At 42.0% G+C, this 25,968-nt stretch overlaps 1 protein-coding gene across 1 annotated transcript in view; it reads left to right on the top strand.

Moving 5' to 3' along the window:
* LOC108795141 (ubiquitin carboxyl-terminal hydrolase 12-like) overlaps positions 1–25,968 on the top strand; it is a 45,287-nt gene that overhangs the window by 298 nt on the left and 19,021 nt on the right. Inside the window, exons 2-3 of the mRNA XM_018566332.1 lie at positions 18,185–18,265; positions 22,895–23,108. Of these exons, the coding sequence (XP_018421834.1) occupies positions 18,185–18,265; positions 22,895–23,108 (295 nt within the window). The remainder of the gene's footprint in view (positions 1–18,184; positions 18,266–22,894; positions 23,109–25,968) is intronic.

Raw genomic sequence — 25,968 nt, 5'->3', positions numbered from 1 at the left:
CCATTACACCTCTCTGCACGGGGGCCCCACCCTGGGAGAGGTACCCGGCTCATCTACCTGTCTTGTTACCATTGTCAGTGTAAAGTTTATGTCAGTCATGAGGTCATAGAGGTGCAGAGTACTGCGCCTGATGGGGCATAGGAACTCTTTGTATGTAGAGGAATCCATTTCAGTATACAGCTGACAGTGCTGGGACAGTCATGGTGCTGCATTATATGCCATGTCTGTATGTGTGTGAGCCTATCATTATCCTGGCTGGGTGCAGACTGTGCTGTTTGTTTTGGGTGCAAACTGTGCTGTTTGTTTTGGGTTGGATGAGACTTCCTGGAGTCACATAATAAGCTGCATGCTTAGAGAATGGAAGACATGCTGGGCGTTTACAGCTAACAGATCTAACATGCTGGCCTTCCCTTCAGCCTTATACACTTGTACAGGCTCCTTCCCTGGACTCAAACTGCTTGCAGTGATTTCACTGCACACTGTGAGCTTCTCAGTGTGCATTAGAAATCAGATCGAACCCACCTCATTTACTGGCTGGAGTCTGACCGTCCCTGACCTGCCCCTTTCATTGATTGGCTTTTAACTTTTTCAATCATGGAGTCTCCTTATCGCATGTAGGTGTTACTTGTTGCAAATGCAGTCTGCCTTGAAATGCCCACTCCTCCAGACCGATAGCCACCCATCAAGACTTATGATCTGCCTGCATTAGATAGAGAAGCTAAGAGAACCATGGATAGTCACTGGGTCTAAAATAGAGTATGTCAAGAAAAAAGGGTTTTATTTCTAAATTCCTTTAGCATGTTGATTAGGGGGGCAAAGGAGGAACCAGGGAAATCAGAATAATCTTCAGCGTTAATAACAATTCTTCAGATAAAACTCCTCATGGCCATGTTACTGTATCCACTTAGATAAATACAGGTATTACAGAAGTAGTGGGGGGTGTACCGCATTCATTCACAGTAGATAAGTCTCCATCTTCAATAAAACATAATCCGCGTTTTCACTCCAAAGAAAGCGACATAAAAGCGCTGTACGTGGCTGAGTAGAATATAATGGGCGTCTGAGGATCGGAATTGCTTTCCGAGTGGTGTGGACATTTTTACAAAAACTACTTGTCCAAGCATGCTGCTTTAGCAGGGGCCCAGTCTACTTGTCCCTGATGCCAATCTACTTGTCCTGATATAAAAAATATTTTTAACCAAAACCGTATTTAACCGTGCTAAGAAGCGCTTCTCATTGGTCAGGTGACGGGACTGACCAATGAGTGCTTGCTATTTGTGAGCAGGGCTGCGCAGGATGGCAGTACGGTGTATGGATAGTATATCCGTACCAGCAGAGGGGAAGGACCGCGAGTTGAAAGGTAAGTATAATGGCAGATTTGATCGGGTAATTCAATTTTCCCACATAATGCACAAAATGACAGACAGAGGAATGGGGGCAACACACACACACACACGCTGCCCATTTGCATGCAGATGACGTTAATGACCGGAGTTGGTTTTCATTTTTGTTTCTTTTATTTTGTTGTTTTTTTTTTTATCACTTTTATTGCTATCACACGGGGGCTTACAAGCTCCTATCCAATAATGTTTGGAGTTGAAAGGTTCTCTTTATGAAGCCTGGCCTCCAATACAGGAGATTGAGCACAGCATTGTGATATGACACACAGAATGATATGTGTGTGAACAAGCAGGCAGCTACAAGTGATCTGGCCGGCTGTACAGCACCCCAGGTCACTTTTACAAAATAAACGGCGGCTCCCCTGCTCTACATTTAGACCTGCTTGCCAACAGCAAAATGGAATTGCCCAATAAAACAAGGCAGGAGGCCAATGAGAATGAGGGCCTAACCTTCCCCATCTTGTGATTCTCTATTGGTACATTAGATTGATGTGCAGCTACATTAACCAATAGGCACAGGAAAGGGACGGTGCTCAGTGCGGTGGTAGTCCCTTGCAAGGGTAAGTTGTTTTTTTCCGTTTTAGTTTTAATTTCCAGAGTTCTTGATTGCTGTTTATACCAAAAGTAGCCATGGAGCGTTTTTAAACTAGAATTTAGATAAATAATCTTTTCAGTGAAATCATAACTTTCTGTGTTTCCATGCTAAAACCCGTATATATAAGAATTAACATTTTTGGCTTTGTTTTTGGTCACCCTTTTAAAACCTAGCGGGTCTGAACCAGATTAAGGGTGGGTTCACACCATAAAGAGTACGTTCCAGGGCGATCAGCTTCTGGAACGCACTGTATCGCATTCCGGCCGGCTTTCTGCGTTCAGGGGCGGGAGGGGACGTGGCAGTAAGTTGAAGTCAATGACACCGAAGCTAAGCCCCCCCCCTGCAGTGTGATCGCCCATACTAGAACGCTTACCACATCAGTGCCTGCAATCCGGTCCAGTGTGATCTGCAAACACTATATTTTAGCGGATCACACTGGACCGGAACGAAGGCTTATGGATCATGATTTAACCTATGCATGTTAGCAGGGGAGAATTGTAACTCTATTACTGCAGTGTACGGGACATATGTACTGCGGATCATGATTTAACCCATTCATGTTAGCAGGGCAGAATTGTGAGCACCGAGACGCGATGCAGCGATCCTGCCCAGCGCCGACTACGAGAGGCAGCGCGTGAGGCAACAGGGATCGGCGTGAAACTGTGAGTGAGGGAAGCTGGGACGGGGCTGGCTGTAAATCTTTTGCTATAGTGTACTGGACGTGTGTCATGTATATGTAGTACATATATACAGCACACACCTCCACTACACTCCAGCAATCGAGTTACAATTCTCCGCTACTAACATGAATAGGTTAAACCATGATCCATAGTACAGAACATGTAGTTGTACTATGGATCGTTTAAAGTCACCTGTCCCTTTAATAAAAAGTATCGGTAATTGGTATCGGCAAGTACATGAGGGGAAGTACTTGGGCCTGAAAAAGTGGCACCGGGACATCCCTAGAAGGCACTGATGTGGCACGCGTTCTGGTGTGGGTGATCACACTGTGGGTGGAAGGTGTGGCTGCGGGGAAAATTGACTTCAACTCGCCACCACTCCCGCCTCTAAACGCAGGAAGCTGGCCATAATGCCATACAATGCGTTCCAGAGGCTGACCACTCTGGACCGCACTGTTTATTGTGTGAACTGGCCCCCAAAAAAGTTGGTTCCACGGAGGCGATAACAGTGTCTCTCGTCCGCTGTGCTCTATGTAAAATATGGGCAGCTTGTTCAGCTTTCAGCTGCTCTCCCTTCTCTATCTGATGCTGGCAGTTTGATGCTTCTTCCATAGCGACTGAATGCACAGTTGTCGTTTAATGTTGTCACAGCCACGATAAATTTATGCTGCTATTTGGTTGCTTTCTAAGTGGCACGTTCGGCTCTTTTGATTACAATATAGTTGCCATGCTGAAGCTGTATGTTAGTCAGTAAACTGTATTTCTTTTCTTGATCATATTGCAGGGTCTCATTACACCCTGGTGTTCTCATTGTTATAGTGTGCCATATTAACCTGGCCACATTTTGCTGGAGGACCTTCATTATGCCTAATGTAAGCTTGCGAAAGCCCTGGTTAAAGCAGTTGCATGCTGGGAAAAGATTGTCGTTTGTAGAAATGGCTTCATGCTGGAGTTTGCTTCCTCTTGTGCTTGTTCTCTGTGCTTGTATTGCTGATGCTGCTTTGTTAAGCACTAAACCATACCACAGTCACAAAGTGAAACAGATCAATATGAAGGTTGATCCGTTCATTTCCTAGATGGTGCCAGACAAAACGGCTTGACAGTGTGTCAGGGTTAAATAGGAATGTGTTTATTACAAAGCAATATGTTAATTGCACTTGAGCAAGCATTGTGGTTTTTAAATCTGCATTAACCCCTTCATGACTGAGGCCCTTTTTTCATTTTTTGCACCCATTCTTCGGGACGCAGAAGCGATCTGGCGACAGGTAAGTCGCCAGGATCGCTTCTGTTGTAAAGCCGACAGTCGGCTCTACAAGTTTAAACAGACTCCCGGTGGCAAAAGTCGCCGATAGTCTGTTTAAACAGCCCCGATGCTGGCGACGTACACTGTACATCGTCAGTCACGAAGGGGTTAACCAGCCTCCAAAAAGCATTTGCTGACATAGCTGCTATGATGACGCACAATGTCCATTTTTTGGAAGGGGCGCGGTAGGGCAGTCTGATAGCAAGAGTTACTCCCCAGCTCAAGCATCACTTGTGATAGTTGGGTTTTTAGTTATCTAGTAGACAATAACAAGTGCCTCCTGTGGTCAGAGATGCCTTTTCGCACAGGGAAATTTTACAACTGTATAGAAGAATTTCAAGTGCATGGACATGGTCCTTAAAAAGGCACTGAACCCTGGAAGCTTTGACCTAAAAGGCAGGCAGAGGTCAAAGGACGAGTCACCAGTGTTGATGTGCTCTTCCTGCAGCTGAATATTTTCCCTATGCATTGTTCTGCACCGTGGTTTGCTTCCTCATGTCAGAGTCTTCAGCAAAGAGAACAGTGAGCAGCACAGCAGTGACATCATCAAATCTCCAGAGACTGTCAGTCAGTGCCATAGATCTCACACTGCAGATGTACAACTATGTCCGATTCTGGCCGGAACGCACTGCATCGCATTGCGGTTTGCTCGTTTTTTGCCAGGCTGGAGGGGGCGTGGCGGGCCAGTGAAGTGAATGGCACTGTAGCCACGCCCTCCGGCCGCAATGCGAAAGCCCGCACGGGATCGCAAGGCACATTGTGCCTGCAGTGCGGTCCGGTGCGATCAAAATAGTTGCTTACAGCATGAAGAGTGCTTGAAGAGTCCATGTTAAACAAGGGGAACCATATAAACTGTATGCTAAAAAAGGGACCAAGGCTAAGATATATGAAGGATTTTTCCTACATAAAGTGAACTTCTAATGTGAATAACCAAATGATACAAAAAACAATAACTTAGGTATATGAAGGATTGTATGGGAGATGTCATACTATAGCGAAAAACAAAGCGTGGGAAATGTTTATTATATGTATAATGCCACATTACTTCCTATGTAATAATAAATGGGAGGACACCGAAAGGATATCCATATAACTCTGTATCAAAATAGATTGCATAATGGTGCATGAACGTCTAATGCAAAAACCATAAACCGGTATAAAGCAAATGCTACAAGGAACAATAACTGGAACATATAGAGGATGGTGTGGGAAATGTTTTAGTATAACTTATAAACACAGTGTGGAAAAGGTTTACTTATGTATACTATATATGATAAATAGGGACCATAAAGCTCTGTGTCAAACTATAATTGCATGGTGGTGCATAAACCTTCTAATGAACTGGGACAAGTAATGGGGAGATAATTAAACCATCTAAAAACACTTAAATAATGATATGCGATTATACCAATTTAATCATTCCTTAAAAAACAGTTGAAATCCAGTTCGATGTTCAAACCTCTAGGGACAATAGTGCCTAACAAATATATCCACTTTGTTTCTCTACAAAAGGGGTGCCCATTAGGTAGATCGTGATCTACCAGTAGCTCTCAAAGCTGATGCTGGTAGATCACGAAGGGTGTGAATGGCGGCCCCTTTATTCCATTTTGGTATATTTATTTAGCTGTGCACACATGATTACCTATTAGCCTGAGTCTGCTGAGCCAAGCTCCCTGACACCTTTCTGGTGGACACTGGTGGTTGAAGTGCTATGTAATACATCAAAGAATATTCGTTTACACAGCCTGGTGCACTACACTTTTTTCAAAATACAGCAAGGTGAGCCAGGAGAGAGAGGAGAGACAGACGGGAGTGAGAGGAAAGACAGCCAGGGGAGAGAGCAAGAAGAGACAGCCAAGAGAGCAAAGAGAGACAGCCAGGAGAGAAAACGAGGAATGACAGCCAGGACAGAGAGAGCAAGGAAAGACAGAAAGGAGAGAGAGGAGAGACAGCGAGGAGGATGAGCAAGGAGAGAGCGAGGGAGTTTTTTTTTTTTCGTTGGTAGATCTCATGTAGCTCGTCATTTGAAAAGTAGATCTTAACACGAAATATTGTGGGCACCCCTGCTCTACAAATACAGAATGAATAGCCTAAGGGGCTTTGCAGGTTGTGTAAACTGTACATTTTCCTGTAATGTGGGGCTGGATGGCACATCCTTTTAAACATGATGTTCACTGGGTATTTCAGAAAGATTTTGTTTATCATTCATTTGTAGAATATCGAATATTCTTGTAGGAAAAACATTGGTTGGTTGGTAAATAGGCATCCAGAATCACTAATTATCTCAATGTCCTTAAAATGATCTGTACTACAGAGGTACATTTCTACCAGTTTAAGGGTAATTGCGGTCCTGTCTTACAGTAATGTCTGAATTAATAGGGATGTACAGATACTTTTTGAGTACCAGTGCAGATACTTGGGACCTGGCTCTGGCCCTCCACCACTGTCCTGAAATCATTAGTTTGTATTGTTTTAGAAAAACTGTCACATGACAATAAACAAAAATGTATCAGTACTCATACTTGTAAGTATACAAAACACAAAAATTCCCCAGCCTCAACCTGCCAGCCAGCCTGCAACCAAACAAGTAGCCCTGTCAACAGTATGCGTTAAAATCAGAGGTTTTAGTTGCACAAACTTTTGGCCAAAAATATGTAGAAGCCACACTGCCGCGCCAAGGCACCTCTGCAAAGTGTGGTCCTAACTCTATGTATCCGAGTCTCCAAGTGTGAGCATATTAATGAAGTTGACAAATTACATGCAGGTGTACCTGGAGGTAGCCAACTCCTCCTAATAAGGTGCAGGGACACACTGGAGGCCCAGCAACCAAAAATGCACGCTGGGACTCCAGTGCGTCCCCCTAACCCAAAATAGTCAAACTAGAAAAAATGGTACATGCATGAATCTATAACCGGGCCTTTATAGCAGGGCGCACATTGGGAAGGCTTACAACAATACAAAACATTTTTTCCCAATGTGCGCCCTGCTATAAAGGCCGGTTATAGATTCATGCATGTACCATTTTTTTCTAGTTTTTCCCCCTCGTACTTGTAAGTACTCGGCAAGTACCAGTATTCGCAAAACTGGTATCTGTGCGTCCCTTTATTTATATTTATAAAAACAAAATCGTACATTAAACAGAGATGTACAAATCCCAGGAGCTCCGTGTGCTCCTTACAAATGACAGCTGCCTCCTAACTTTTTAATTTTTCTCTAGTCTAGTCTTGGAGCTCAAAAGTATCGGTACATGTACTTGGTATCTGTGCAACCCTGTCTGAATATAATTGTGGCTGTTGCTTGCATACAAGTTCTATCATTACTGATGGCTTAATAAAGGTCAGCCTGTTGCTGTAAGCCTTACAAAAAAAAAAGAGCTCCCATCACCTTTATAAATTGATGTATGTACAAAGACACACCTATGGGGAGAAATATTCAAATACAGACTTGCCTTACTCCAGGCTTCCATAATATCCCTATCCCTCCAGCCAGATTCCCAGGGAATGTGGAATATCCCAAACCTCACAAGATGACACTCCTGCAAAGCACATGAGCTTCTTGTGAGAATTGGGACCCTCGACATTTGCTGGATTTCCCTGGAAGGATTGTGACGTTACCCTCACCTATGCACTGCGAACAAGAGCCAGGGTAAGGTATATGCTCAGAATATGTAAGTATATATTCTCACTTTTTTCTTAACTCACAAGTGTGTTTTTGCACCTCATACGATCGTTTAAAATAAGCTGACCTTGTTTTATAGCGTGTGGTCCATTTAAACAATGCCTGTAGTAATAATGTACACACCCCCCTGTGCTAAGCCCCAGTCATACTTGTGGACGAGTTTTGTTTTTTGCGTCATTAACGTATGTTACACTGACCAATCCATTTTATATGGGCATGTGTTTTACATTCCATGTGTTGTGCTCTGAGGATCAGGTGTGTTTTTTTTGAGGGTATGCGTGGATTGTAGGGCTGCAACAACTAATCGATTATAATCGATTATTGAAAAAGTTGTCAACTTTTTCAATAATCGATTAATCGAATTCCGATCAGTTATCCCTGTTCACAGCTCCACACGCTGTGCGCCGCACCTCCTCCCCACCTCACGCTCGCCGCTGCCAGACCCGCTCGCATCCACGCTCCACGCGCCGCACCTCCTCCCCGCCTCACATTTCCTGCCCATCCACGATCGGCAAGGCACGCGGGGAGATGTAGTAAGGAGGAGCAGGGGTGGGGGGATGACAGCAGCTGATAGACAGGTCCAATCTCAGAAGCAAGTTGCTGGAAGACTGCTCAGGTAAGCCTGCACTTTCCCACACATGGTGCTCTATAATGTATTGCTGGGATTTGTATTCCTCTATAGCTGATGGTACATTGTGCTGTATATTATACATAGGAATACAAATCCCAGCAATACATTATACACTGTATGTATAATGTATTGCTGGGATTTGTTGTACTCCTCTATAGCTGGTGATATTCTGCATTGCGCTGTATAGAGGACTACAAGTCCCAGCAATAATACATTATACAGCGCAATGCGGAATACCACCAGCTATAGAGGACTACAACAAATCCCAGCAATAGTACATTATAAAGTGGTACAATGCTAAATACCACCAGCTATAGAGGACTACAAAACCCAGCAATAGTACATTATACAGCGCAATGCAGAATGCCGCCAGCTATTATGTACTATTGCTGGGATTTGTTGTATTCCTCTATAGCTGGCGGTATTCTGCATTGTGCTGTATAATGTGCTTTTGCTGGGTTTTGTAGTCCTCTATAGCCGGTGCCATTCTGCATGCATTGCTGTATAATTTTACACTTTCCATTTCACTATATTGCACACCACACTATCTTTTTTACTTCCACAGCTCCAAGCTTGCTCCTGTGATGGACTACAACCTCAATACAAACTAGTAGTTCTATCACTGGAGCCATTTTTTAAACTTTGTTTTATTGTTTATCCGATTAACCGATTAATCGAACTTAATAATCGGCTAACTAATCGATTTTGAAAATAATCGTTAGCTGCAGCTCTAGTGGATTGGGATGATGGGTACCCACCCCTTCTCACACACACTGAGCATTAAAATGCATATAAATGCTCACAAGTATGAATGCGGCCGGTGTGGTAGTGGACTGCTTTAGACTGATGATAGGTCAGGGCATTGTATTCTGACATTCCTCGTACTCGCAGATTTGCCGGCCAGTGCTGCAACTCGGGCCAAAAACACATCAACAGCCGCTCAGTTTTCCTAATTTAGTGATACAAACAATTCAGTTTGTTTAGAAATTGCTTAAAATGAATCATCACGCTTAGACATCGTATTATTTTGCTGAAACGGAACAGTTTTTTTTTGTGACAGAAAGTGCTGTACTTTAAAAGCAAAAGTTCACCGTAAAGGGTTATTAAACCCTCAGCGTTTTTTGCATATGCAAAGATATAAAAGAAAAAGTGCTCCCGTCTGAACATCTGAAGAGTCTCGGACGGCCGCAAAGGATCTTAGGGCGGGCGGATGCGCAGCTCAGATGTTTGGCCGGGAGACGAGGAGAGACGCAAGGTAAGTCTATGGAGCAACGTGCACCCGCACAGACTCCGTGTGACATGAGAGAAGAGGAGTCAGCGCTGGATCGTAGACCCGCACCAGCACTGGAGGGACAGCTAAAAACTACTGGAAAGAAGATGATCAAATCAAGAGGCATCATTTAAGGTAAGTCCTTACAGCAGGATTAGGAAGGGCAAAGAAAAGTTTGATTTTAATGTCACTTTAATTATGTTCTCTCCAAGTATCATATTCACTGCTTTTTTATTTTCTCAGTTACCTTTAGGGCCCCTTCAGAACTGTGCATTGTGATAACGTGCGATTAAAACCTATTTTACCAAAGCCCATTTTACTGTGCCTTGCCGTAATGCCTAATTTGTAGTGCAATATGGTTCCATTAATGTTGACATCTCATCAGTTAACTACAGTAGGTGGTGATGCACCTATGCTTTACGCCGTACTTTGTGGTGCATTGCAGAAGAATAAAAACAATGAAGGGAATTTATCAAAGCTGGAGCAGACAAAATCTGGGGAAGCTGTGCATGGCAACCAATCGGCTTTTCTTTTTCTTTCGTTTTCAAATTTTAACTGAACAAACTGAAGAGAGAATCTGATTGGTTGCCATGGGCAACTGCTCCAGTTTTGATAAATTCCCCCCTGTCTATTTTGTGTGTTAGGGTGAGCTGCCAACACATTCAGAAAGAATGGGCTACCATAGCACAGCATAAAAATGCGCGTTGACATGTGTTAGCGAAACGTGCAAAAAAACAATGCTTAGTGTGTCATAATAATTAATGGCACCCTAAACGCAGCCAAGAAGCAGCACATTTTTCCTCCATGTTTGCATGCACAAAAACACGAACAAAACGTGGAATGCATGTTGCAGAATTTGTTACATGCACTATTTTACAGCATTTGTCATGCGTTCAGACCCCCATTGAAATCAATGGGGACATGCAGTAAAGAACTATGAAAGCCTATCTCCAACTGATCTTATATATATGTATATGTGTGTGTATATGTATATGTATGTGTGTGTTCTTGGAGGGTGGCGTTGTTTGCTTCCATAGCAACGGGATACAGGCCCAAGCAGCATTCAGCAGCTGGCAAGTCAGGGAGGACTTGTATCTTTACAATGGAACCTGATTGATAGGAAGCAAGTAAAAAATGTGCCCTAAATCCACAGATGTAAGTCATAAAATCGGGGTACCGACCTCCGTCCAAAAAGTCACGTTTTGGGCAGTGCCAGAAAATGTGCACAAGTGTACCAGGTTACGAAAAATATCTCCAACATGGACGCAAAGTAAATCTTGTGTACCCCCGACTCAACAACTTGAAATTCTGCTCTTGTACCTCATTAGCAATGGAGGATTTATGGGCAAGACATAAAGCTTGTTACACTGTCATTGAAGAGAGAGAAACTCCAAGTTCCCAATTCCCAACTGCAAATGTAAGGAGGGACATACAGTATTTGCCTGAAGAGGCAACCAAGAGTTTGTAAACTTCCAAAAGTAAGTGTGGTGTATATGAATTTACTTGACATAATTCTTTGAATGATGTAAGGGGAAGCCTAACAGATTTTTTTTATTTTTTTGCAAGCCTGTGTGGCAACTTTATTAAAAAATATAATGTATGTACAATGCAAAGATCTATATTGCTCAAGGTGGCTATTAATACTCCAGTGAAAACCTTTCCATTTACTCCATGACCTGTTCAAGATCATGTCATTAATGTGGAAAAACACCTCTGTCGGACAGCTTTAGTACGTGAAGTCTGTAGAGCTATCTGCTGTATATCTTCTTGATGCCGGAGGAGGTGTGAGGCATCCGTTATCCATATATTGCTATATCTTCTGTAGGTCATAAAAATTCCACACAACTTTCATTTGCAAGGGTAAAATTAAGAGTTTTCCATTTTGAATACCTTTAAAGCTATTGTGATTGCCTTACTTCCTTGGCATTCTCCGTATTTGACTTATTGAAGTGGATCTTGCACCTCCCAATGAAAATAACAGTTCATATTGCAGGGCTAAGCTTACAAGCCCCAGCAGATCCAGCATTGTCCTTTTCTCTTGCACTTCTCTTCCACTACAGGTCCCGCCCGCGCTGTCATCTTACTTTGTCATGGGAAACTGGTGGTCTCTTCCTGGTTCTTTTAGCCAGCCCTTCGATGACATGGCACCAGGTCTCACACACTTATAGAGATCTGTGCGTTTACATGTTGCCATGCCAGGAGCAAGATGTCATAGGATTTTACGGTTGGTAGACAGTAATGGCTCCTGGGATATGTGACGTAGGTATCCAAGGTGCAGCAAGTGGGCAATGCACATGTCACCCTCACCTAGGTGCAGAATGAGGAGGTGGGAGAGTAATAGTATATGAGGAGAAAAAGAATGTATGTGTAGTTCCTAAGATTAAAAAAAAACAACCTTCTGGTACTTTGGTGAGGGAAAGGAATGACAAGGAGCGAACTTTCATTTTCCAAGGTCCATTTTAATGTCTCAAACTGTGAAAAAAAAGTTTGATTTCTCTTTATTTACTTTAGGGCCTGTGTCAATGAGCTTTTGCTCCTGTCAGGCAAGTTTTTGTATTCCCATGCACGTCTGTGGGAATGCAAAAACCACTTGAAGTAAGTCAAATGTAGGTCAGAAGAACTTTAACTGCATGTAAAACGAAGCTGTCAATGAATTCGGATTGATCTTGGTAGCGTCTCAAGCTAATGTCAAAATGATGCCATTGACATGAGCCCTTTTACCGCTAACCTTTAGGTCAATAAGCCTGTGTTTGTGAGCACATGTGTTCACACACATATACAGTTGTGCTGATAAGTTTACATACCCCAGTTGCCCCCTTTAACATCAATGACAGCTTGAAGTCTTTTTGTGGTATGTGTGGATGAGGCTCTTTATCTTCTCAGATGGTAAAGCTGCCCATTCTTCCTGGCAAAAAACCTCCAGGTCCTTTAAATTCTTGGGCTGTCTTGCATGAACTGCACGTTTGAGATCTCCCCAGAGTGGCTCAATGATATTGAGGTTAGACTGAGATGGCCACACCAGAACCTTCACTTTATTCTGCTGTAGCCAATGACAGGTCGACTTGGCCTTGTGTTTAGGATCATTGTCATGTTGGAATGTCCAAGTACGTCCCATGCGCAGCTTCCGGGCTGATGCATGCAAATTGTCCTCCAGTACCTTTTGATAACATATTGCATTCATCGTGCCTTCATCAATTCTGACCAACTTTCCTGTGCCTTTGTAGCTCACACATACCCAAAACATCAGCCTTGTTGACTCCTCTACAAATGTAGCGTTTATGGTTGTGGCCGAAAAGCTCAATTTTGGTCTCATCACTCCAAATGACTTTGTGCCAGAAGGTTTGAGGCTTGTCTCTGTGCTGTTTGGCGTATTGTAAGGGGGACACTGTGTGCCATTTGCGTAGTAATGGCTTTCTTCTGGTGACTCGACCATGCAGCCCATCTTTCTTCAAGTGCCTACTTATTGTGCATCTTGCAACAGCCACACCACATGCTTTTAGAGTGTCCTGTATTTCACCTGAAGTTATTTGTGGGTTTTTGTTTGCATCCCGGACAATTTCCCTGGCAGTTGTGGCTGACAGTTTAGCTGACCGTGGTTTGGTTTCAACAGAACCCCTCATGTTCCTTTTCTTGATTAGAGTTTGAACACTGCTGATTGGCATTCTCAATTCCTTGGATATCTTTTTATATCCCTTTCCTGTTCTATACAGTTCAACTACCTTTTCCCGCAGGTCCTTTGACAATTATTTTGGTTTCCCCATGACTCCGAATCCAGACACGTCAGTGCAGCACTGGATGAAGGATGCAAGGGTCTGTCAGGAGGCCAGAAACTCATTGGCCTTTTATACACACACGCTGATCACATGCAAACAGATCACAGGTGAGGATGGTTCCCTTTTAATAGCCATTCACACCCCTTTGTGTCAACCTATGTGCATGTTATCAGGCCAAAATCACCAGGGTATGTACACTTATGATCAGGGTCATTTGGGTAGTTTCTGTTGTCATTATGATTGGAAGAGTAAACACAGTTGATTGATAATAAATGGCTTCAGCCAAACACTACCCATGAGTGACAGGTTTTCGTGTTATCATTCATATTCTCTGAAATATGGCCAGGAAATCATACATTCTGCCAGGGTATGTAAACTTATGAGCACAACTGTAGATAAATGAAGGAAACCTAACCAGAAAAAAAGAAAACCATGTATTATTAACAGAACTCGAGCTCCTTTTGTTGCTGAAATATACCTGTCAGAGCAATGTGTTGGTTCTGTTTTGTTTATTCCAAAATAATGCAAGCATTAAAGTATATGTAAACCCAAAAATGTAATATAGTGCAACTTACAAGTCCCTAGACAAGGTGGCTTCATTTGTTTTTTAGGCTTTTTTCCATTTATTTTCTGTAAAGCCTCCTAAAAACACACTTCCTGTCTGTGGATGGCTACACTCGCCTCACTGTATCTATGGAGGGAGTTATGGTTGACACCCAAGCAGGACTTCAAACATGTCTGCATTTGGTCATCTCCGTTATATGGGTGATGGGAACATTATTTTTCCTTCCAGCAGGGGCGTCCCTAGGCCAGGTGTCACCGTGTCGTCATCACGCATGCACGGCCATCTGATTGACGCCTGCGTATGCCGCCGGGTCCCCTCCTCTCTCCTGAGACTGTCGGGCTCTCGGTCCATGACCGACTGCCTGACTTTTTAGAGGGGGTCACATCAAAATGGCTGTCAGTCATTTTGGTGTCACCCGGGTGCAGGCACTGCCTTCCAGTACTGGTCACAAAAAGTGACAAGGACACTGTTTTTCTGGCAAGATCAACAGATAATTTCTGTACTTGCTTAAAATAAAGCTGCCATGTCTAAGGATCTGCAGTATATATACATATATAGTGCATTGGTCATAGCATAGCTGTAGTAACATTCTTTTTTGGCAATTTAATACAATTGATATTCTTGTTTATCCTGGTGTTTTCAGTTTGGAAGAACTCAATACTGTACCTCATTTTACAGTGACACGCCTTGTTAAAATGTATTCTTTGAAATATTAAGTCCATAGATCTGACGTTGTATGGTTATAGAAAGGTCAGGTGCAACGTAATGAATACTTATCTTGCATCTGTTGTAGTGCAGACTGTCTTCTAGATATATCTATGTTTATATGTATTTAGAAACATTCAATCTGACCACAGAGTTGAAGATCCAGACCAACCATTGCTTCTGTATTTATAGCAGGAGCTTTTTAGGTTAATAACCAGTTTGATGTGCAAATTTGAATGTATTGGTATAGAATACAGATTATTTTTATTTTATTTTTTTTCTGCCTATGTTTTGAAGTGATTTTTTTTTTTTTAAACATTTGTTCTTTGTACACAGAGAATCACTTATATGTTTTTGCAAATATTGAAACGTATTACAATTGTGATTTTTAACTTATGTAGGTGTTTCTTTGCAAAACCATTATGACATTGTGAGGAAAATTTTCATAACAAGAGTGGGTTACAAAGCTGATACCAGTGTATGCTCGCCGTTAATGTTGAGGGCTGGTGCACACCTAGGCGAATTATCTGCGCGATATCGCACAAAACAGAGATCTGCATGTAAGTCAATTCAGACTGTTCACACCTTTTGCGTCACGTGGCCGAAATCGCGTGTCTATGTTTGGGCAGTTGTCACATGGTTTGGGTCCCATGGACATCACTATGTACTGAAAACCGTGCCGTTTTCAAAGCAAAATCGCGCAAACAAAAATGTGCGGAAACAGCTCACCAGCGCAATCACCTAGGTGTGAAGCTAGTCTTCAAGTTACCCTTACAGTAGGTCTGTTTCCACAATACATGGGTTAACTGCTCCTTTTCCCTTGGGGATGATGGAGAAGGTGATATATTTACCCTATTTTTTTTCTCCCACTCACCTCATAGTTCTAGTCGACCTATGATAATGAGACTGTCACAAGTCGGCTCAGTAGATCGGGAGGTGAGCGAACACATACCGGTGTTCGCTCACCTCTCGCTTCTGTCACAGTTCTCTGCCGTGACAGGGGGAGGGGCTGGATTCCCCCCTCTCCGCTCCGATCCGCCAGCACTGACTGGCGGAACGGACGGGGGAAGGGGCGGGTACAGCTGGCTCTGCCTCTAGATAGGCAGAGCCAGCTGTCACTCACGCAGCTGGACGGATCCAGACAGAATTGTCGGGATCCGCTTCAGCTGTGGCGTCTCAGTATACCGCGAGCTGTAGCTCACGGTGTACTTAGCTTAGGGTGACGGGAGGACGCTAGTTTTGTGTCCTCCTGTTACCCTAAGGAGAACTATGGGGAAAAGCCTTAACCCCATAGTTCTCCTTTAAAGCCTGATCGGTCACAGCTTTCTGGCATCATCCTATAAGACTGACTAACAATTCTGCATTGCCAAGGTCCGTCAACAACCCAAGATGTTGGACAGCAAAGAAGAGCGCCAGCTGCTGTCGAAAGGAAGAATAAAGCATGTATAATCTTATTAATCATCTCTTAGGAGTCCATCTTTAAGGACTGAGGAATGTAATAATAGGAGTCATATACTGTATTGTAGGGATGCACCAATATTAGTATCGGTATTTGGGTTAGTACACATACTCGCCAAAATGCTTCGGTAATTTCCCGACAATGGAACTTCCGGTCAGAGGGAGATTTCCTTTGACCGGCAGTGCCGCAAGGAAACATGGAGCCAAGTTTCCAAGCTAATCAAGAAGACAGGCGGCGGGTAATGACTCATTGGCCATAAAGTCGGCTCAATGTCGAATGGCCAGGAAGCCGGTTTTCGAAGCCAATCAGCATCAAGTTGGCCAAACAGCGTGGAACTGGCTTCCCTGCCAATCAGGATACCTGGCGGCTCCTGATTGGCTGGCCAGCCAATCAGTATGGAGCCGGCTTCCCGGGCAATCAAGAAGCTGGGCGGCGGGTTATGACGCTCCCCTCAGATTCCTGATTGCCTTGGATGACCGCTCCATGCTAGTGGAAGCACTGTTATCGGCGAGTACCAAAATATAAATAGCGATATTTGATACCGAAAAAACGGTATTGGTGAATCAAGCATGGTTGGAGCATCACTGCATGGTTGGAGCATCACTGCTTTGCATTATTTGGCAGATTACAACTGTAATACACCTGTCCAGTATTTTTACAAATATAAGGTACCAAGCATTACTGCCCATAGTATCTCTGGTGCTGAATGTTTATTCTTATGAGACATGAATTATAATCTGGTTTTAATTATGGAGGTCCTGTGTGCGGCGGATCCGGGTCCCTGAAGATGGCGGACGCGGCACAGGTACTCGTTTTATGTTTTGGAGTATTTGCACGAGTACTCATGCAAATACTCGGTATCGCCGCCGATACCGATGCTTGTATCGGTATCGGTGCATCCCTAGTTTTAATAATATGGTGCAGGACTCTCAATGCGTGAGGGAGACTAAGGATTACAATAGAGAACATCAGACATAATTGTGTTTTAAAATTTTGTTCGAACCAATGTTCCAAAAACAATTTTTTTCTATAGCTGATGGGCTCAAATTGATGGTTAATTTTGCCCTGAGTTACAAAAAAAAATCAAATGAACAAGATGGAAATTTTTTCTCAAATTAACGAAATTCTAGTAGTGAATGTGGAAATCCAACATTTAAATAATTTTCCCTAATTGTTTATAGACAACTGTCAGTGGAGACATCTGTTCTAGTGACAGTTGTCAAAGTTTGGATTGTACCCTCACTTTAGGCAGATTTCCTTTTAGACTCTTTTTTTTGTCCTGGGACAGTCAATAAGAGAACATTTCCCTAACAGGGACACAGAGTTCTACTTTAAATGCTTGAAGTTAAAAAAAATAAAAAATCTTTGCACATTTGATCTCACACTGGTAAACATTATTCCTGGAAATCTTGAGGTTGAGATCCTCAGAAAGCAGAATGGTAACCATAGAAAGAAAATGGAGCACCCTACTGGGGGCATGTAGCACTGACTGCCGAGAGTGATGGAGATGGTAATATAATTGAGACAGGTGCCCACTGCTTATAGATAAACTCATGTTGCCCTTGTAGCCTTTGATGGAAGGATTGCCAAATGCTGAAAGCTTGCTAACTTATATTTTTCTCCGCAATTGAAAGAAATTATATTTGTAATTTGGCTGTCAATTCAGTTGAAAGTAAAAAAAAAAATGGTGCTTAAATCAAAGTTTAGACCTATGTTTTCCAAAGACTTGGTAACATCTAGTTTGACGCAATTGGTAGCTTGGCTAGGTACCTGATTTAAGTTTTTATTGTGGAACTTTTCAACTCTTTAACCGATTAATTTGATCCTATAAGGGTGGCTATGGAAGGGAGCATATCTGAAAGAGTGCTAAGGCATGTGAGACATCACCTAACAAATGTTTTAATTTATTGGAACCAAATTTGTCATTTGGCTGTCAATTCAGTTGAAAGTAAAAAAACAAATAGTGCTTAAATCAAAGCTTAGAGCTGCTATGTTTTCCAAAGACTTGGTAAGATCTAGAGAACAAATTTAATGGTGTTCTGTTGTATTCTGTATTTACTAAATGTAATATTTTTACCCACTTCTGTCATCAAAAATAAGCCTTTACATTGTATTTCTTTCACAGGGCACCAATGCCTCAACATTGGAAAAAGAGATTGGCCCGGAGCAATTTCCCGTAAATGAACATTACTTTGGTTTGGTCAATGTAAGTGTTGCTCATTTTCCTTTTATTTTTGTGTTGCTCTTACTGCACATTTATCTGGCTATTTCAGTGATGGAGCCTAATATATTTAGAGAGTATGAACAGCACAGGGGCAGTTTTGCCAATTGCACTTAGGTGACACATGTTATTTTACTCCCTTTTTGTAAAGTATACCCATATTTGTCTTATGTTAGCATTTGAAAGTTTTATATTCAAATGTATAGGGGCTAATTTTGCTGTTCATGTCTTATAAGTTTCTTGCCTTGTTGCAGACAAGTATCTTCAGTGGGATCTTGAAAGGGAAATTCCACCTTTTTCATAAAAATTCATGCACAATTCGTCACAAAAGAAACAAATGTGCATGTATTATTTTTTTTGCATTGGAGCCAGTAAAGCTTTGCAACCATGTTTAGTGGATCGTGAGTGCAGTGCTCTGGCTCTTGCCGACTGTTCCTTCCCTCCATGTCTGTTCCTCGGTATGGTAACTTGATGTAATTAAATATGGGCTTAATATGAAACATGTTCAGAAAGGTAATTTTAGCCTTTAACTGTTTTTTGCTGTGGCTTTTCCTATACACACAGCAATAGAGAGTAATGTAGTGTACTGACTCAAGTGATGGACAAAGCCTAACTAGGCAGGTTTTGCAGGCATCCTTAATTCTAATTTCTCAGATTCCTGCTTTCTTAGTAGATAGGTGACACTTGAGTACTATGAATGGATACATTTTGGGAGTTGATGGGTAAATCTAGTTTGACACAACTGGTTCAGGAATGGGTAGTTACCTGACTGAAGTTTTTGATCCTATAAGGTTGGCTATGGAAGGGAACATATCTCAAAGAGTACAAAGGCTTGTGTGACATCTATCACCTAAGGAATTTTTCATTTACTGGAACCATTTTTGCCACACAAATGCCACGTTGAAAAAAAAAAAATTCAGTACTTAACTTCTACGAGCCCAGCTGTCAAAACCAGTTCTCACATTGCTTTTGTTGTATATATTTATCAAGCTTTAAGTACAACTGACAGTAAAATAAAAATTGCTAGAGATGTGCACATAAGTTCAGAAATTTACAAGTGTGCTGCAAGCCTACAACAGAGGCTTCTGTACTTCCTAGATTTGAAGGATGGCCTGACACCTTTCTGCATCTTGTTCCCAAGGACGGCTGCCCATCATAGTGATGGGCCAGAAGAAAGGTGCAGAAGGTTGAATAGGGTGGCACTGCTGTCAACATTACCAGGAAGTGTTGGAGCTAGGTTAAGCAGGTTAAGCTTTTTCCAAGGTTCCGGGGTTACTGGTCCAATGTACTGAAGTAGGAGTGACTGGCATAATCTAAAGCTTTCAAATGTAAAATTAACTTGTGCAGTCCCTGACCTTGTTAGGAAACTGAAGTTGTCACTTCTTTGGGACTCTGTAATACAGTAACAGCTTAGTAACACATCACCCCAACACCCACCCTTGTTGAAAAGAATAAACTCAGTAACCTGTGGGTTGTGGCCAAAAGGATCATGTAATTTGTGTGCTATCTCCTATGTGGCATTATTGTCTTGGTCACAGCATGCACCTTTTGACTATACATAGGGAGACATGGATCAGTTAGTGATTTCTGGGTTCAGTTTATTCCAGGAACTCTAGCTGTGTGTATGTTCTTCTGATATTTGCACTTGGACATTTTCTTTCCACAGCCCAAGAACATATTGGTAAGGTATTTGGCTTGTTGTATGTGCTTGCGTGTGCGGTTAAGGCACTAGATTGTAAGCTCCTTTGGTGCCAGGGACTGATCAAAAAATATGTAGAAGAAGTAGAGATAAACTTTGACACATTATATATCAACCCCCCTGACCATCTGTTTGCTATCTGGAGATTAAGTTGTAATACAAGATTCCATATATATCTTGACCAATGATTTTAAGGTTGACATTGTACTTTGTTTCTAGCACCTTACGGCTTGCTAAAGCTATCTATTTTCAGTGACTTATACAATTTACAGGAGTTTAGCTACATCCCCATTAGATTCCTATAAAAGGATTAAGGCCTTGTTCACACCAAATGCAGAGCAGATCTGCATGAGTTTCTGCCGCGTTTTTTGATGCGTTCCGGGCTGTTTTTGGTAAAAAAATATTTTTTTTTTATTTTTTTTTAGTTTAAAATGGGATTTTAGTGTGTTCCAGTGCGTTTGCATGCGTTTTTGATGCATTTTCATGCGTTCCAGAGCAGGTAAAATAGGGCCTGCTGCAATTTTTGTTACCTGCTCTGGAACGGAACACTGCGATGTGAACTGGAGCTAAAAATACCATTGGAATACATTGGACGCAGTTTTGCTCCGGTCTGTAACTGATGTCCAGGCAAATGATTTGTAGAAAGGCAGCCAGATCCTTTATTTGGTTTACCTTCATAGAAAATATGTTGGGGTTGATTTACTGAAGACATATATATATTCTCTTCACTTTGCAAGGGAATGTTCTCTTAACTAAATAAATCTCTGACTTCCATCATCCAATTATGTGCAAGTCAAAATACTTTGGGGTTGTTTTTTCTTTCCCAGCAATCCAGTCATATGTGGTTAAATGTACATTTAAGTTTTAAACCTACGATTTATGTGTACAGTTCTATGTCTCCCTCTCCTCTCTCTTCTCTCTCCTCTTCTCTCTCTTCTCTCTTCTCTCTCTTCTCTCTCTCTCTTCTCTGAGCTATGTGCATAGCATCAAAGGAATACTCCTATGATTGTGTGCTGTTTTTTCTTTTAACTGTAAAGAACATAAAGGCATAGTCCACTTTTTGAAAACCAACATAATAAATGCACACTTATTCAATAAAACAATTTGCATTTATTATTTTTTTTAATTGGAGCCAGTAAAGCATTGCAACCATGATCAGGTGGTTCCTTCCTTCTTCCTCCAGGCCACGGTACAGACATTTGGCAATACGGATGGATGCAAGGAAGAATGAATAGACTTGAGAACTACAAGCCCCTCTGCTGTGATGGCTGATGAGAGTTGTACTTGCTTAATTCACAAATCCTGTCAAAGAATCTGTGAATGGATGATGGGGTGGGTGGAGAAGTGAAACAAACACACTCATCATTTCATAACTAGCTTTTAGCAAGGTGCACATGGAAGGGCTTTACAAAGTACTAAAAGAAAGATTTCCCGACGCACTCAACAGTCAGATCATCTCTGGATTGGTGCTAACACTCTTCTTGTTTCTGGAGGGTGGCTACTTTTTGTTCCCCATGGTCCCTGTGTGTGTTGTAAAGTAGCCACCACTCCAAGCTCACTCCTGTGATGGACTACAAATGAGCTAACTAAGCGTGAGATTGTGGTCTGTCATGGGAGCGAGCTTGGAGCGGAGTTGATTGACACTTTAAGCTCATAGTCATCATTGAAAAGATTTTCTAGAATAACTCTAAGCGTGGTACCCATTTTCCGTAGCTACACATCATTTTATTTTTAGTGAACTTTCTTTTATTATTGTTGTTGGCTGAAATAGTGGAGTCTGCAGTTCTCACTGAGCTAAAAATAGTGCCCTCTACAAATATTCACAGTCATATTACCACTAAATGCATTTATTTCTGGGCACACTTGAAGCCACATCATACTTCCTAATGATTTATCAGAATAGGGTATTGAATTGTATTCCAAGAAATGATCATGTGTGTGCTCCTGTAGGAAGCACATTTATGTATTTCTGCATCACTTTGAGTCAATGCTTTTCAGACCTTATTCTTATTGCTCTTTATTTTTAGCAGCAAATGGTTGTGTTTTAAAGCAGCCATTTATTCCAGGTTCCTGTACTCACTTAACACTGTCATCACAGTGTAATAGACCCCTATTGTCACCTTAAAGAGAACCTGTCACCACCAGTATGCTATCACATAGGGGGCCAGTGAGCGGGGGTGTGATAGCAATGAAATAAAGTAAAAAAAAAAAAGTTAAAATAAATAATAGTAATAATCGATTATAATCGATTATGTCGATTAGTTGTTGCAGCCCTAGTAATAAAAAAACACTGAAAAAAAAATACATTTGCAACTGCCACAATTTAGTTCTACTGGGTCTGTGCTTTTAGGAAATATAAAACTCTGGGTGATTTTAAAGGAGAACTATGGGGTAAGTGTTTTTCCCCATAGTTCTCTTAAGGGTCACAGGAGAACATATACTAGCGTCCTCCCGTGACCCAATGCTCAGTATATCGCGAGCTACAGCTCACGGTAAACTCAGACCGCTGCAGCCGGGACGGATCCCGACATTGCCTATCTAGAGGCAGAGCCAGCTGTACCCTCCCCTGTCCACTCCTCCAGTCAACGCTGGAGGATCGGAGAGGGGAGGGGAAATCCCTGCAGGGAGCCCTGACTGACTGTCACGGCTCTCTGCAGGGAGATGATCGAGAAGTGAGCGAGCGACGGTATGTGTTCCCTGACTTCCCGATCTATTGAGCCGACGCGTGACAGTTTCATTGTCACACGTCGGCTCTAACATGAGGGTGAGTGATTTTCACTCACCTCATAGTGCTCCTTTAAGTAATTTTCAGATCTAAAATGTGGATTATAACATGTGTGCACAATAAAAATGCCTTGGCAACTAAGGGTTAAAGCTAAACTGATTTTTGCTGTTCCTTTTTTTGTTCTCTACAGTTTGGCAACACCTGCTACTGCAACTCTGTCCTACAAGCACTTTATTTTTGTCGCCCGTTTCGGGAGAAAGTTCTGGCATACAAGGTCCAGCCACGGAAGAAGGAAAGCTTGCTCACATGTTTGGCAGACCTTTTTAACAGCATTGCCACGCAAAAGAAGAAAGTGGGGGTTATACCACCCAAGAAATTCATCTCCAGACTGAGGAAAGAGAATGGTATGCACATTATAATACACAAACGCTGTCTCATGGTTAACAAACATAATGGGGATAGAATATTTCTGAATTTTACCCAGTTACTGGTGCCTAGCTTTAGGCATGATGGAGGGAACAGAGTAGGGATGCGAACACCTTAACAAAATTTAGCACTTGAAACTACTGCCTATAGGTATTAAGGAGTCACGTGGAAATCTCCTATTTAAATTCATGTACTTTTTGTAGTAACATGGAGGCAGCCTTGCTCGGTGTTACAAAAGCATGGTATAATGCAAGGATATGAACATATATTGGTTAGATAAGAGACTTTAGTCCTCTTAGCAGTGTTAGCTGCATGATTAGGCTGTGCAAGTAATATCGGTGCATTGAAGTGTCAGAGGCAGATAAGGGAGTTCTGTTGAACTGGATTAACATCATTACTTTTTTTAGCCCAGGTTCTTTCATTTTAGTAAAAGAGGAAAAGTAGTGTAAACTGTCTTATTTCCAGTCAGGAGAGAAGTAGAGCTGTATTTCCTCAAGGTGAAATGGATGTTTCTATTGGGAAAATAAAACTTTGGTGACTTCATAAAAAAAAAAACCTTCTCTTTTTCCCCTTTCCACCAATAGTGGCTCTCAACCGGTACCGAAGTTCTAGATTTTTTGGGCCGATGATACAACTGTGATATACCTGTGTTACCCGAGGTGTTAGTTTGCCAGTGTTTTAAGTTAACCTAAATATCAATAACCTGGTGACCCCAAAACCTATAGGATCCTATTTGAGGACCTGACTTACAGGTAGCACCCAGAGGAATTGGTTGGCGGCAATATGAATATTAAGACATCTCTTCTATCGGCTTCTTATTGGGCAACAAAATGGTTGCAGTTCTTTATGTCTTTCTGCAGTTAAATGGGTACTGCACAGAGCTGCATACTCAATGGCTAGAACACTGCAAAGGAACAGAATTAGGTTGATGAAGCAGAGCGCTTTGTTTTTCGCTCGCACATTTTGATCGTTTCTTCTGTAAGTAAATGGACATTTCCCTGCTCTCTCTGTCTTTACATAGCAGTTACTACTTAGCTCCGCTCTTCCCAAAGTTGTCCTACCAGCAGGAAACCTGACTTTTACACAAGTCGGTTCATTTGTGTTTCAGCAATGCAGTTTTTTTCTTGACCCATTTCTTTCACAACTCATTCCTTCTCCCTGTGATTTTAGTACCAATGGTCTGTTTATGCAGTAATCGCTGACATTTTAAAGAATCTTTTTTTACTTCAACTGATTACCTCCAAACATTCTAAATATAATTTACATGAGTCTAGGGTACACTGTGGTCCTCTGGTACTTTGTCTAGATGCAAAAAAAATAATTTGTACTAAACAGATGGATTGTGTTAGTATACGAACAGACCGCACTATCCCAGAGAATTCCAAAACTTCACACTTTATTAAAATTCAAATCCAGTGTGACAGTGTATGTAACATCAAAGATGGGTTGTGTATTACATTAAATCATTTGCCTGATGGACATACAAATGACAAAAATCAAATGAATCAACTACTTCTTGTGCTTTAATTTTTACAAAATTAAGCTAATTTCTTTTTCCTGGGGGAGTTTCTGAAGGATTAATGGAGTACATCCTGCTATATTGTCCATTTATAGCTCTAGCCATTGGAGATCACTATAAAAAAAATTATAGGTATTTATACTCTCACTGGCCGCTTTATTAAATATCTTATCAGCCAATCACATAACAGCACCGCATTGCATTTAGGCACGTAGACATGGTCCTAGACGATCTGCTGAAGTTATACCGAGTATCGGAATGGGGAAGAAAGGTGATTTAAGTGACTCTGAATATGGCATGGTTGTTGGTGCCAGACGTGCTGGTTTGAGTTGAGAAACTGCTGATCTACTGGGATTTCCATGCACAACCATCTCTCGGGTTTACAGAGAATGGTCTGAAATTGAAAATATCCAGGGAGCGGCAGTTCTCTGGGCAAAAAGGCCTTGTTGAGGCCAGAGGTCAGAGGAGAATGGCCAGACTGGTTCAAGCTGATAGACAGGCAACAGTGACTCCAATATCCACTCTTTACAACTGAGATATGCAGAAGAGCATCTCTGAACGCACGTTAAACCTAAAAGCACATGGGCTACAGCAGCAGTAGATCACATTGGGTACCACTCCTGTCAGCTAAGAACAGGAAACTGGCTATGATTTACAAGGGCTCACCAAAATTGGACAGTAAAAGATTGGAAAAATGTTGCCTGGTCTGATGAGTCTCAATTTCTGCTGCGACATTCGGATGGTCAGGTCAGAATTTGGCGTAAACAACATGAAAGCATGGATCCATCCTGCCTTGTATCAATGATTCATGCTGGTGGTGATGGTGTAATGATTTGGGAGATATTTTCTTGGCACACTTTGGGCCCTTAGTACCAATTGAGCATCATTTAAAAGCTGCAGCCTACCTGAGTATTGTTGCTGACCATGGCCATCCCTTTATAACCACAGTGTACACATCTTCTGATGGCTACTTCCAGCAGTATAACGTGCCATGCCCCAAAGCTAAAATTGTCTCAAACTGGTTTCTTAAACCTGACAATGAGTTTACTGTACTCGTATGGCCTCCACAGTCACCAGATCCAATAGAGCACCTCTGGGCTGTGGTGCAACGGGAGATACGCATCATGTATGTGCAGCTAACAAATCTGAAACAACTGCTGTAATGTCCTATATGGACCAAACTGTCTTAAGGTGCCCATACACTGTGCGATTATCGCGGGAAATCCCGCGATCGTACAATAATCGCAAAGTGTATGGAAGGCGTGTGACCGTTTTTACTGTACGGTCGCACGTCTTTTGTCTAAGGAGCATGCTAGAAA

The sequence above is a fragment of the Nanorana parkeri genome, unplaced genomic scaffold, assembly GCF_000935625.1.
Source record: "Nanorana parkeri isolate BGI_ZX_2015 unplaced genomic scaffold, ASM93562v1 scaffold938, whole genome shotgun sequence".
NCBI lineage: Eukaryota > Metazoa > Chordata > Amphibia > Anura > Dicroglossidae > Nanorana > Nanorana parkeri.
This window is presented reverse-complemented; position numbering and strand designations above follow the sequence as displayed.